The following is a 12,408-nucleotide window of genomic DNA, read 5'->3' as shown; positions in this document are numbered from 1 at the left end:
CCTCCTTTCCCTCTCCTTTCCCTGCTTCTTTCCTTTCTTGTCTTCCCACCTCCTCTCTGCTTTATTTTTTCCTTTGTTCAAAATTTTAATGTGACTTGACCATTTCCTTAAGAAAAAAAAAAATCATATAATTGGCTCCAAAGGGACTTGTGTGTTAAGAAGTAGGATACACTAGAATTTGTCCTGAGCTGTCCAGGGTACCAAATAAACTTCCATTAACTAAATGGAATCAGCTGCAACTGATAATAAAATGAACTTGTTATGAGTGTGCTTATCCAGCACTTTTAAAAGTAGACACTGTTTTTGAGTCAGTCTCTCAAGATTATTTCATCTATTCTCATGCTCTGAAATTTCACTGAGGTGGACATTCCCTCAATGGTGCAGATTGCAGCCTATGCATGCCTGCTGATACCATGCTCCATTATGTCTTTTCTGAACTCATTCTAAAACATCCACCACAGCCCCTTTCTCTAGATTTATTGACAGTGTATGGAGCATTTGAGCACCCATTAGTCAGTCCTTAATCCTGCCACATCTCCATCTTTTTTTTCCCATGAATTCTTTTCTGTAATGAGATTTTTGACAATATAATTCTTGTGTCTTGCAATACAAAAAACAGCACATAACTCTAGATTCTTTTCAGGTTACATTCAGCTCTGATTCTTTTCAAGTCCATCCTTGTATGTTAGTCTTAAAATCAATTTTCTCTGAAAAGGAAAGTATGAGAGTCTTGTCATGGTCATAGGTCAAGGGAATAGAGTCTTCACTTCAAATCTGGAAGATTTGTTTTTGAAATTTCCTTCTATATTTTTATTTTATGTATCGGTTCTTCCCCCACAGAACTCCACTTGACTCTGGGCATTTTTACTGGCTTGCCTCCTGCATCTATAATTCTCTCTCTCTCCTCATCTCTGTCACCTATCTTCCTGGTATCTCAAGGAATAACTACAATGCTATCTTCAACAGGAAACCTTTTCCAATCCCTTTAAATCCAGTAGCCACCTCCCATTGGCTATTTCATATTTATTTTATTTATACCTTATTCATACCTAGTTGTTTGTGTGAGTAAACTTTTCCTCCTCCTCCTCCTCCTCCTCCTCCTCCTCCTCCTCCTCCTCTTCCTCCTCCTCCTCCTCCTCCTCCTCCTCTTCCTCCTCCTCCTCTTCTTCCTCTTCCTCTTCCTCCTCCTTCTCCTTTTCCTCCTCCTTCTCCTCCTTCTCCTCTTCCTTTTCCTCTTCCTCCTCCTTCTCCTTTTCCCCCTCCTCCTCCTCCTCCTCCTCTTCCTTTTCCTCTTCCTCCTCCTTCTCCTCCTCCTCCTTCTTCTCCACCTAGCTGTGCCTCTTAAGAGTAGGGACTAGTTCTGGCCTTTCTTTTAATCCCCAGCATTGAGTACAGGCGCTGGCACATGTTTCTTTTCATCATTTCATTTTGTGTCTGTCTCTTCATGATGTCATTTGTGATATTCTTGGCAAGGGTAGTGGAATGGTTTTACATGTTCCTCTTGAGCTCAATTTACAAATGGGGAAACTGAAGCAAACAGGATCAAGTACTTGTCCAGAATCACGTTCCTGACTACAGGAATGGTGCCTAGCTGCCTCAGCTGGCACATAGTAGATGTTTAATAAATGCACATTCACTTTACTTTGAACAGGTGAACACCCACTTAAGGTTCAGTTCTTTCTCACATAAAATGGATATAATATTAATGCATGAATTTTATCCTATAGTAGACAAAGGAAGCTTTCCATTGAAGATGAATAAACCACAGAAATATTACAAGTGTAGAGTCATAAAGACAATTAGTCTTGGAATCAAGAAGATCTGAATTCAATCCCTGCCTCGGACCAGCTGGCAGTGTCATCATGTGTGTCATTTTATCTCTATTTATCCCAGGCTACTTGCTAAATTCTATATTGGTAGCAAGAGTTACCCTGCCAGAAGGTCCCTATACCAATGAACATACTGAATTATAAACATTCTCTTCCAGAACACACATGCCCATACACATACAATACAAGCATGATCAAAAATCTGAAACACATGCATTAATGTACACATAGAAATGCACTTCTATATTCTATATCACATGTGAGTGTAAAGTGAGAGATACATGTGTGTCTATATGTATAGACACACATGTATATATACACATGCATGGCTGTATGTATATATGTAATCATACACATTTTGCTTTGTAAAATAAAGTATAACAGCCATTGAGACATATATACACACAAATTCATATATTAAATGTGAAGTAACATACCTATTATTATTACCTATTATTAGGTAACAACTTATCTCTTAAGTTGTAAGAGAAAATTGAATCTAAGGCTAAAAATACTCAGGATATAAGTGGGGAATAGATTCATAGCATGTAGATAGATAAATAGACATGGACAAATATAGATATGTATATTTGCATATACATATATGGAAATATGTTATGCATAAATGTATATATTTCCACAATCTTAAAGTAAACAGTTATTTTTAATTATGTTTTCTCTAAAGGTTTCTTAATGTATGCATCTCCTGCCATAGTGTCTGCTTGTCAGTCTGAAAGATAAATCGGAGGAAGGGAAGCCCAAGGGAATTAAGAAAGTTGGGTTCTAGTCCCAGTTCTCTTGGGTGTTAATTAGTACTGGCGGAGACCTGAAATTATGAGCAATTAGCTATATGGGTAGCCTTTTTCTCTGGCTAATTAAAGGACAAACCACCATTGTTCCTTGAATGATTTAATACCTCCATGTTCTTTTAAGGGGGTTGGGTGGAAGAGGGGATGTCCACTGGGTAACTACAGGACAAGGCAGAAATCAATTAACCTTTCTGGGCTAGGACTAATTAAGATCCTTTCCAGTTCTAACATTCTCTTATTTCATAATTCTTCTGACTGACTGGAAAAGGCAAACAAAAAATCCCAATACTACAAACAGGAAAAGACGATATTTCTGGTCCTGTTCAAATTGAAAATAAAAAAAAAATCAAAACAATCTGATTGTGTGGCTGATGGGCACACAGGAAAAAATGGGAGTGTGAACTAAGTGGTTTTAAGAAAAAAAAATCAATTTACTTCTTTAGGTTGTCTTTGGTTTTTGTTTAAATCTTTGCGCACTAAATCAAATGATATCTTTCAGGGGTACCTAAAAGTATTAAAAGTTTGGTATCATCTTCCATCTGGCCCAGTCTCAGAATATTAATTCTGTTCTTCAATCTCATCTTGGAGGCATCCTATCTGATCTAAGCTCTGCCGCAATGAAACCAAAGGGAGCAGGAATAGCCTGGCAGCATTGATAGATGGAACTGCTCTCAGACCTGAGAGTCTGAAACTTTAAAGCCACAGCTGTCAAGCAGAGATTCATGATTATTGGCTCTGAAACCCCACACCTCAGCAATGCACCCATCTGCTAAGGGCTTGGGTATTGTTATTTTTTTTAACAGTTTGTTAAATAGCCAGACTTCCAGTACTGGACTTTTAATGTGGATGGCACTTAGGCATAGACCTTTTTTCCAGATAATCTAGGAAATCATTTGTCACATTATCTCATCTGTGATCCTATGACTCATGTAATTCACAACCCATCGGAGCTAGCCCTATCTATGCTATCTGGAATCCACTTTCTCCTATTATTTCATACATATGTTACACTCAATGTCCTGGTATGGTAGTAGGGGGAGAACTCATTATTCTCTTAGTATCACCAAGATATAAGTAATTAATTAGCACCAGGGATATTCAAAATACAATGCAAGTGCTCCCAGAGACACAAAGAAATATAAAACATCGTCTATGGCTCCTGGAAGCAGATGGTCTAGGAAAGAATGCAAATCTTATCTTCAAAGAGACAGGTGGGAAAATCCAGTTGGGAAGACAATTCATAAGTAAATGAAGACTGCTTTTCAATGTCATTTTAATAATTCAATATTCAGAGAGGGGGAAATGTGGGAAATTGAGTTGAATTATCTCTCCCCATTTCCATTAGTTAATTTTATCAGATTCAACTTTTCAAGAAACATAAAAAAAGAATTCACCCCAAATCCATTGAATGGTTTGTAAATGGCAGAGCCATTATTGTTCCCTTATAAAAGTTACAAGAAAACACATGCATTCCTTGATCCATTTTATTATTACCTCATGGCTCCCAAGTTTTATCTGACCAAAGTACAATAAAGTTTAATATATACTGTAACTAGTCTCCAGTGATTAGTTTTGGGCAATTACTAGAAAGTGTTATATAGATCTTAAAATCTTTTAGTTTCCTCCTCTGCCTTCTGCTAAGGTAGACAAAGGGAATTAAGTATTCCAGTGTAGAATGTCCCAAATCCCAGACCTGCTTGAAGAGTTCAAACATGAATAGATCAGATAATCTAAACATGGGGATTTTAGAATGGCTTGAGAGTCAGAGCCTCAATTAATGGCTATTCACAGTAATAGTTGCTGTGTTTACTTCACAATCATACAGAATCTGAGACTTTAATGATTTTTTTTAGTTCAATTCATACATGAAAAGGATCCCCATTACAAATAAGCCCAAGCCTCTGCTTGAAAATCTCAAAGGAGGGAGAATCTATGACCTCCAAAAGTAGCTCATTTCATTTTTGTACAGCTCTAGTTGTTAGGAATTTTTTTTCTTGATCTCAACCCAAAGCTCCTCATTACTTTTCCTTTTCTGGATAAAGGGATATGATATAACCAGTCAACATAATTAGCATCCTTTTCCTGCTCAAAGTACTTGTGATGTGCTTATCTTTGTGTATATATGATATCCACAAGAAGAAGGTGAGCCACTTGAAGCCAATGGCCAATTTGTGTTTTTCTTTCTATCTCCACTATCAAATATGGTGCTTGGCACATAGTAGGTAAGTAATAAATGTTTGTTAAATGGCTTGAATTGAACAATTCCATATCTAATGAGTCAGAGTGGCAAGATAATGCCTCCTCACCTTTGTCTATCACTTCCAGGTGTGCAAAAATGGCGAATGTGTGAATATTGAGACAGTCTATGACTCCACCAATTGCTCTTCCCACTGCCCAGGAAATGCTGTAAGGGCTCAAGTTTTTTTTTTTTTAACAGTTTTATATGATAAAAAATGTCTAATTTTTTTAGATGTCTTCCTGTGTAGGTATGTCATTTTAAAGATGTCACTAAATTGATCTGGATTGTGATTAAATATCAGATGATCAGAACTGATGTCTTTTGATTATGACATTTGAACCATTATAAGACTCTTTAATCTTCCAGGTATATACATATATCCATAATCAAAAGACATCAATTCTGACCATCTGCTATTTGATATGTGTGTGTGTGTGTGTGTGTGTGTGTGTGACTTAACCTTTCTTTGCTAAGATTTCTTTACTTGTAAAACAACAGAGTTGCTTCTAAAATACCTCCCACTTGTATAAATCTATAATCCTATGGCAAAAGGCTTGGATTTGGAATTCATACCATTCAAGAAAATGGCCCAATTCAAGTTCAAAGACTAGCAAATATCAACACTAGGCAAAAGATCTTTAGAAAAATATAAATTTTGGTATTGATTATAATGAATTAGATACCTATAATTATTTGCAATCAGAATATCTGTTTATTAATATACCAATCTCTATCTCTATCATCTATCTCATCCTTTTAGGACACTTAGTAAACCAACTACTGTCATTTTGGAAAAAAATGTTTATTCTTGATCTACTTCTTTGCCTAATGTCAGCATTACCAAAGGTAGCTAGAATTTTGTCTCTGACTATAAATTATCAGACTGAAACACAAAAGATTAAAAAAAAAACAATTCCCCAAATGCCTTATGTTTAGGTCTAAAGAAAATATGACAATGCTTCCTAGACATTTGAACCATTATAAGACTCTCTGCTCCTCCAGGTATGTGACCATGAACTCCAGTGTCAATGTGAAGAAGGGCTGACACATCCTAACTGTGATGATACCACATTTACTACCAGTGAGTAGCATGGTTCATGACATATCATGAATATCCAAAGGCTCATCTATTTGAACTTTGGTCCCTTATTCTCCTGATCTGATCAATTACTATACATACCTGAGATTACTCACTTATAATTGTGGAGAGCAAGGATAAAAGTGGGAAGAGAGGCAAGTTCTATTAAGCAGAAGCAGTCAGATTACTCAATAGATAGAACACTGGACTTAGAATTGGGATGATCTAAATTCAAATTCTGCTCAGACAGTCGTTAGAGCATGATGCTGAACAAATTGCTTAACCCTTGCCTCAGTTTCCTTATCTTTAAAATGGGAATAATAATAATATAACTTCCAGAGCTGTTCTGAGGATAAAATGAAGTAATATTTGTAAAGCATTTTTGTAAATCTTAAAGTGCTATTTACATTAGTAATACTGCCCATTATGAAATTATAAATTGTAATATACTTTATGATAATATAACTGTAATATGGTTATGCATTTAATAAAGAATTATAATTAACAATATAATTATAATCATACTGGTTCCTTCTAAAACAAAATGTTGGTATAATATAATGACTATGGATTTGAAAGAGAGAATGTAGATTCAAATCTCAGCTCTAGTATTTATCATCTATGAAACTCTGGCCAAACCCCAAGACTTAGTTCTCATATGAGTAAAATAAGGTCCCTTTGAACCCCAACTCTTTAATCCTTTGATAACTAGTTTTCTGTACTTCTACATGTGCATATAAATATTTGTTTAATTATGCTATTTTTTTCTAAACCTAAGACATCTCCTATTTCCCTTCTCCTACCAAGATTTTAAAAAAGTTTTAGAATAAATGTCCCTTGTTGGAATAATTCTTCTAACTTAATCTGGCTTCAGTTCTCCAAGAATTCACAATAAAATGGGTTTTATAGCTACTCAGTTAATTGCTGCCAAGCAAAACTTTGCTTGAATTGTGTTTTTGCTGGGTATAATGGAACTGTGGGCATAGTCCCAGCTACTAATGGAAAGAAGTCTTGTGCAGGCTTTAGCTTCAATAGTAATAAGGCAAAGCTATTTCAAAAATGAAAGCCCTTGAGATAAGAAGTGGCAGGGATATCATAAGTTAGAGCTAAGTCATACAGGGCCAAGGACTTACTTTGTTAACATTTAGCTCTACTAGGTTCTTTGCAGAGTACTACTGCCCATGCCTTCCATGTTGCAGATGTCTCCATTGTGGCTGGAGTGCTGACCATGGTCCTGGCCACAGTTGTGATCTCTGTGTTGTTTGTCCACCGCCAAAAGGCCAGTAAGCAGAAACAAGTTCATAGGTAAAGCACTTTTTTTTTAGATGGGGTAGAGGGAAATATCTGGGTCCACAGTCAAACAAGTCAAACATGGGAAAGGTGGCTTAATTTAAGGGACTTTAAAGGACAAATCTGACACTTTCCTTCACCAGCCCTTCCTCTACCACACCTGCAGTGGACAATCAAGGACACTCAAATGAAGAGCAACAACAGACCAGAACTGAGCCAGTTGTTTGCACCCAAAATGTAAGGAACTGGAATTTACTGGAGCCAGTTATTATTTCTGAGTATGTCACTTGCCTAGCACTGTCCTAGGTGCAGTCTAATATAAAGATAGTATAATTTACATTCCTTTCCATGAGATGCTTAACAATGTTTAGTGTTGTTGTTGTTTTTTTAATTTTGAGTTATATATGAACTTTTAATTTCCTTAGTATAGACAGCTCCCAATGAGAAAAGTCTATATTCTAAAAATTAACCTGAACCACAACACATTTACTAATTAACAAGCATTTATTAAATGCCTGCTATGAAAAGGCAATTTATAGTTTTACTAACTTTCCAGAAGACACTGAAAGTTTTTGACTTCTCAATAATAATTGTAGGGTGAGGAGGAGAAGGAGGAGAAAAAGGAGGAAGAGAAGGAAGAGGTGAAAGAGGAAGAGGAGGAATAATAGTAGTAGTGGTGATGATGGCGGTTGTGGTGGTGGCAATGGTGGTAGTATTAGTGGCAGTGATTGTATTAGTGGTGATGGTAGTAGCAGTGGTAGGAATAGTAGTAGTGGTAATAATTAGAATTTGCAAATATCTTGATCTTCACCACAACTTAGCAAGTAGATGTTATTAATTTTTTCCCATTTTATGTTTGAGAAAACTAAGATTGAGAAAATTAAATGGGTAAGATCTCAAAGTCACAGAGTTAGTATAAATTTAACCCCAAGACCAGTACTCACTACTCACTTCTCTATACTACCTTGGCTTAGTCAATTCCAATGCAATTAAGGAAACAACTTTGTAAAATAGAGTCAGGAAGATATGCATTCTTATCAACTAATAAGACTTCAGTGGTAATCCTGCCACAAGCCATTTATTAGTTGTATGATCCTAGACTGATCGCTATCAGTTTTAGTTTTCTCATCTGGAAAAAGGTTATAACAACATCTATCTCACAGGATTGTTGTAAGGATACAAGAAAACATGTGAAAAGTTCTTTGTAAATATGTAATATGTAGTTATTTATAAAACACCTTGAAGTACTATATGGGATGTCCCAAGTCTTTGTGAAGTTTTAAGGTACTAAATACTGTTTTAAATTTAATTATTTTATTTTTAACTAATGGAATAATACAAGCATTCCCATAAAAGATAAGACATAATAAGATGATTGCACTTGAAACTGCCAATCTATTATGTATAACTTGCTATTCTTTTCAATTATGTAATAAAGCTATCCTGTAAATTTATTTTTTCTCCTATTTTTCCCTTTCCCTCCAAAGATGGTTACTATTAGACATAAATATGCATATATGCAAAATCATTAAATAAAACCATCAGGTACTAAAGCTTAAAGCTGAACTAAAACTTTTGGGATATCCTGTATGATTATTAAAATTTTCGTTATTATTATACTTGTTGTTAGGTTTACTCAGGTACTTAGTAAGTATGGGTTGCTGGAAAAAATCTGTGGGTTTCAATTTCCTCGTATTTAAAAGAGAAAAATGGTGGCTCCTAGCTCACTGACTTGTTCTTATCCCTGAATGAGATAATTCACTTAAAAACCTTTGCAAACATTATATAAACATTAGCTATTTATTATTATTATATTATTATTATTATTATTGAAATAAGCTATACATATATGACATGAGGTGATATTATACTGGTCAGTTGGTTAATAAACATATGCTTACTATGTGGCACACATTAACTGCTATGCATTCTGGGAATATTAAGAAAGATAAAAGACAGTCCCTTCTCTTAAAGAGCTTATGGTCTAATGATGGAAGCAACAAGCAAGAAACTATGTAGAAACAAGCTAAAAACATGATAAATCAGCAATTATCAACAGAGGGAAGAAAGAACGAGACCGGCTTCCTGTCAAAATGGAATTTTAATTGGGACTAGAAAAGAAGCTGAGAAGTAGAAATGAGGAAGAAAAGCATGAATGCTTGAAAGCAATGTGGAAACATTATCATGTCCTACTAGTGTGAGCTAGACATGCATTAAATATGAATCCACAATCAGATTGTGCTTGCCCTTTATCTAGCTCAACTCAGGGAGTCTCATCACCAGGTTGGCCACAGAAAGATGTAGTTTGGAGAACAGCAGCTTTTAAAAACATTTTCCTAAGGCACAGAGGATTTGTATTATGAAGGCAATATCAAGCAAAAAATTGTAGGTCACTGATTTGTTAATGTACCTGTCATGTAATGGGGCTGATTAGTGCCATTAGGGTACATCATGTATATCATAAACATTATGTATATCATAAGCTTACCTGATTTGTGTTTGAGGTGAGAATGTCATCAGATTTCCACATAAGCAATTATTAACCTTAGAGAACATAAGGGAAAATAAGGCTGCCATGGTTTATTCTATTGTCTATATATTATTTAAGAAGAGGTCTGGAGTTGAACTCAGGGAATTTATTTTCTTGGTTTGAAAAGTTTTCACATTGCCTTGAATATCTACAGTAATCTGAGGTTATCCATCATCATGTATTTTTCTATCAGCAAAATGCTTCAGACACCTTTGAGGATATCCCTGCTGGTTATTCCAGTCCTCAGTACATTACCATGGTAAGCAGTTTTCCTCTTCTCTTTGAAGAATGGATTTCTTTCATCCCTCCATGTCCCAAGTGCCTCTGCTATGTCCTCACATCATCTTAGCAGGAGATTTTCTTAAACACAGATCAATACTAAAGGGTGAAGGCCAGGTGTTCTGACCTAAAGAGCAAAGGGTTAGGGATACAAGCTCAATAGATTTCAAAACTTTAGGGAGAATATGTATAATCAGAGGTTTCCCATTGTTCATATTATAGATGCAGCAAAGGTAGGGGTGATTGGGTTCAACCAACTGGAACGATTCATTCATTTTCCCCTGAATTAAATTTCCTGAAAATGGGATAGTTCGAGAAAGCAAATCCAGATAGAGAATTAGTTTTAGTTTTTTTTTTAATGGATCAGTGGAGATTAGTCATAAGAATATTTGAGCCCTCAATTCTGGGTTTTTAGAGTTAAATCTTTGTGGGAGAGAGAGATATGCAGAGAAAGAGACAGAGACAGAGAGGGAGACAGGAAGGGAGAAAGGGGGAACAAAAAAAAGAGGGAGAGAGGAAAGGAGGGAAATATATACATATATATATATATATATATAGACAGAGAGAGAGAGAAAGAGAGAGAGAGAGAAATGGGTCAGTGGAGTCTAATAAGATTTAACTGGTTTGCTTTAGAAATCGACTGGTAAGGAATCCAGAGTAGTTCCAGTATCCAACCAAAATGTCAGAATGGTAAGTATCTTGTGCATAGAAGGTAGTAGTGACAAAGTTTCCTAAACCACATTAATCACATTCTGTGCTCATCACACATTGATATTTTGTTGATTGATATTTTCTAGCCATGGCTACAGAGATTGGCTGGAATTAGTTATATTGATACACAAAGGCTCCTGATGCAATCTGTCATGGACTCATTAATACTAGAAAGCCCAAGGGTTGAAACCATAACTCAATAGTGTCAGAATCTTTGCTAATTATAGAACAAAGATAGAATGCTTTGTTAATCATAGCTTACTTTTTTCTTTATTGATGACTGCTTAAAGTATCCTTATGTCTTATGTTAAAGAGTCCTGCAACTTGCAATATCATAATCAGGACTTTATGAAACATTATTACTGTAAATCATAAAAGTGGATTAATTAGATAAGTCTCTAGAACCAAAAGGGATTTGGGATACCAAATATTCCAAACCATAAATTTTACAAAGAAAGAAATTGAGACTCACAGAGGAGAAATGTCCTGACCAAAGTCATGTAAATGAGGCAGCCTAGGTTCAAGCCCAAATTTTTCAACAGGAATATTTTCCATTACACTGCACCATCTCTCATTGTGAGATTCAAAAAATATTCTGGATTCAAGGGCTCATCTCTTAGAAATTCTGAAAGCCTTTATTCAATTTGAGGTTCCTGAAATAGCTACTCCTGAATTCAGCATATCTACTGGAGGTCAGAATAAGCAGACAATTTGCAAGTCCAAGTTTGGCCAGTACAGATCATGGTTCTACCTCCATGATTGACATTAATGTCCAGTAGAATAAAAGCCCAAAGATAACCTTCCATGTTCTTAAGGGGCCTGTTTCCCTCTAAGCCTTATTCTTAGCCATAACATTTACTTGGTTTCTGTCTTCTCCCCAGCCACCTGCAAAGCCAAGGATTCCTCCACCACCAATCCCTACCATGGCACCACCTTTCTCTCCCCAGGTGGGTAGATGTTTATTTAATCCAGCGCAGTCCAGTTCAGTCCAATTTTGTTCATTCCAGTTCAGGCCAATCCAATCCGGTTCAATCCAATCCAATCCAGGCTAGTCCAATCGAAACCTATTTAATTTGGTCCAGTCTACTTCATAAATTGAATTGGACTGAACTGAATTGAATCTACTCAAGTTTAAAAAGGAAAACTTTCAGTCAAGTATTGCTACTATATCCAGAAAATTACAGATTTGCTTCTATAGAACAAAATGATTTTAGAACTTAATGTAACTTTAGATATCATCTTCCACTCACTTTCTTTTTACAAATGAGGAAGTTAAAGAGCAATGAGTCTAATGAGTTAGGATTCTAACTCAAGGCTCTCTGACCTACATTTTTTTTGTGTGTGTGTGTGTGTTTTTAATACCACAGCAGAGTCCTGATGTGTTCAGCACGCCATCTGGATGGAAGTGGAGTAAAGAGGTATCCCAGCTTTATGAGCAAAATCATTGAGTTACCTCTGTATCATCTTGGGAATTTCTAGCTCTGTAATGATAAGAAGGTTGGGAGAGCATGAATGCTCATCTAGATAATTCATTTTAATCAGTCATTTTGACCAGCTATGGAAATATTGTATTCTTAGACCACTGGTAGGAAGCAACCCATTCTAACAATTTCTTTCTGTCTAGGGGCTGAAATCCGAAGTCC

General features: G+C 35.9%; 1 protein-coding gene across 1 annotated transcript in view; it reads left to right on the top strand.

Annotated features, from left to right (window-relative positions):
- ADAM7 (ADAM metallopeptidase domain 7) overlaps positions 1 to 12,408 on the top strand; it is a 130,351-nt gene that overhangs the window by 60,914 nt on the left and 57,029 nt on the right. The window contains exons 18-24 of the mRNA XM_051973505.1: positions 4,964 to 5,044; positions 5,880 to 5,958; positions 7,155 to 7,260; positions 7,389 to 7,482; positions 9,969 to 10,034; positions 10,688 to 10,744; positions 11,647 to 11,741. Coding sequence (XP_051829465.1) covers positions 4,964 to 5,044; positions 5,880 to 5,958; positions 7,155 to 7,260; positions 7,389 to 7,482; positions 9,969 to 10,034; positions 10,688 to 10,744; positions 11,647 to 11,741 — 578 coding nt within the window. The remainder of the gene's footprint in view (positions 1 to 4,963; positions 5,045 to 5,879; positions 5,959 to 7,154; positions 7,261 to 7,388; positions 7,483 to 9,968; positions 10,035 to 10,687; positions 10,745 to 11,646; positions 11,742 to 12,408) is intronic.

This window comes from Antechinus flavipes, chromosome 2 (assembly GCF_016432865.1).
Source record: "Antechinus flavipes isolate AdamAnt ecotype Samford, QLD, Australia chromosome 2, AdamAnt_v2, whole genome shotgun sequence".
NCBI lineage: Eukaryota > Metazoa > Chordata > Mammalia > Dasyuromorphia > Dasyuridae > Antechinus > Antechinus flavipes.
This window is presented reverse-complemented; position numbering and strand designations above follow the sequence as displayed.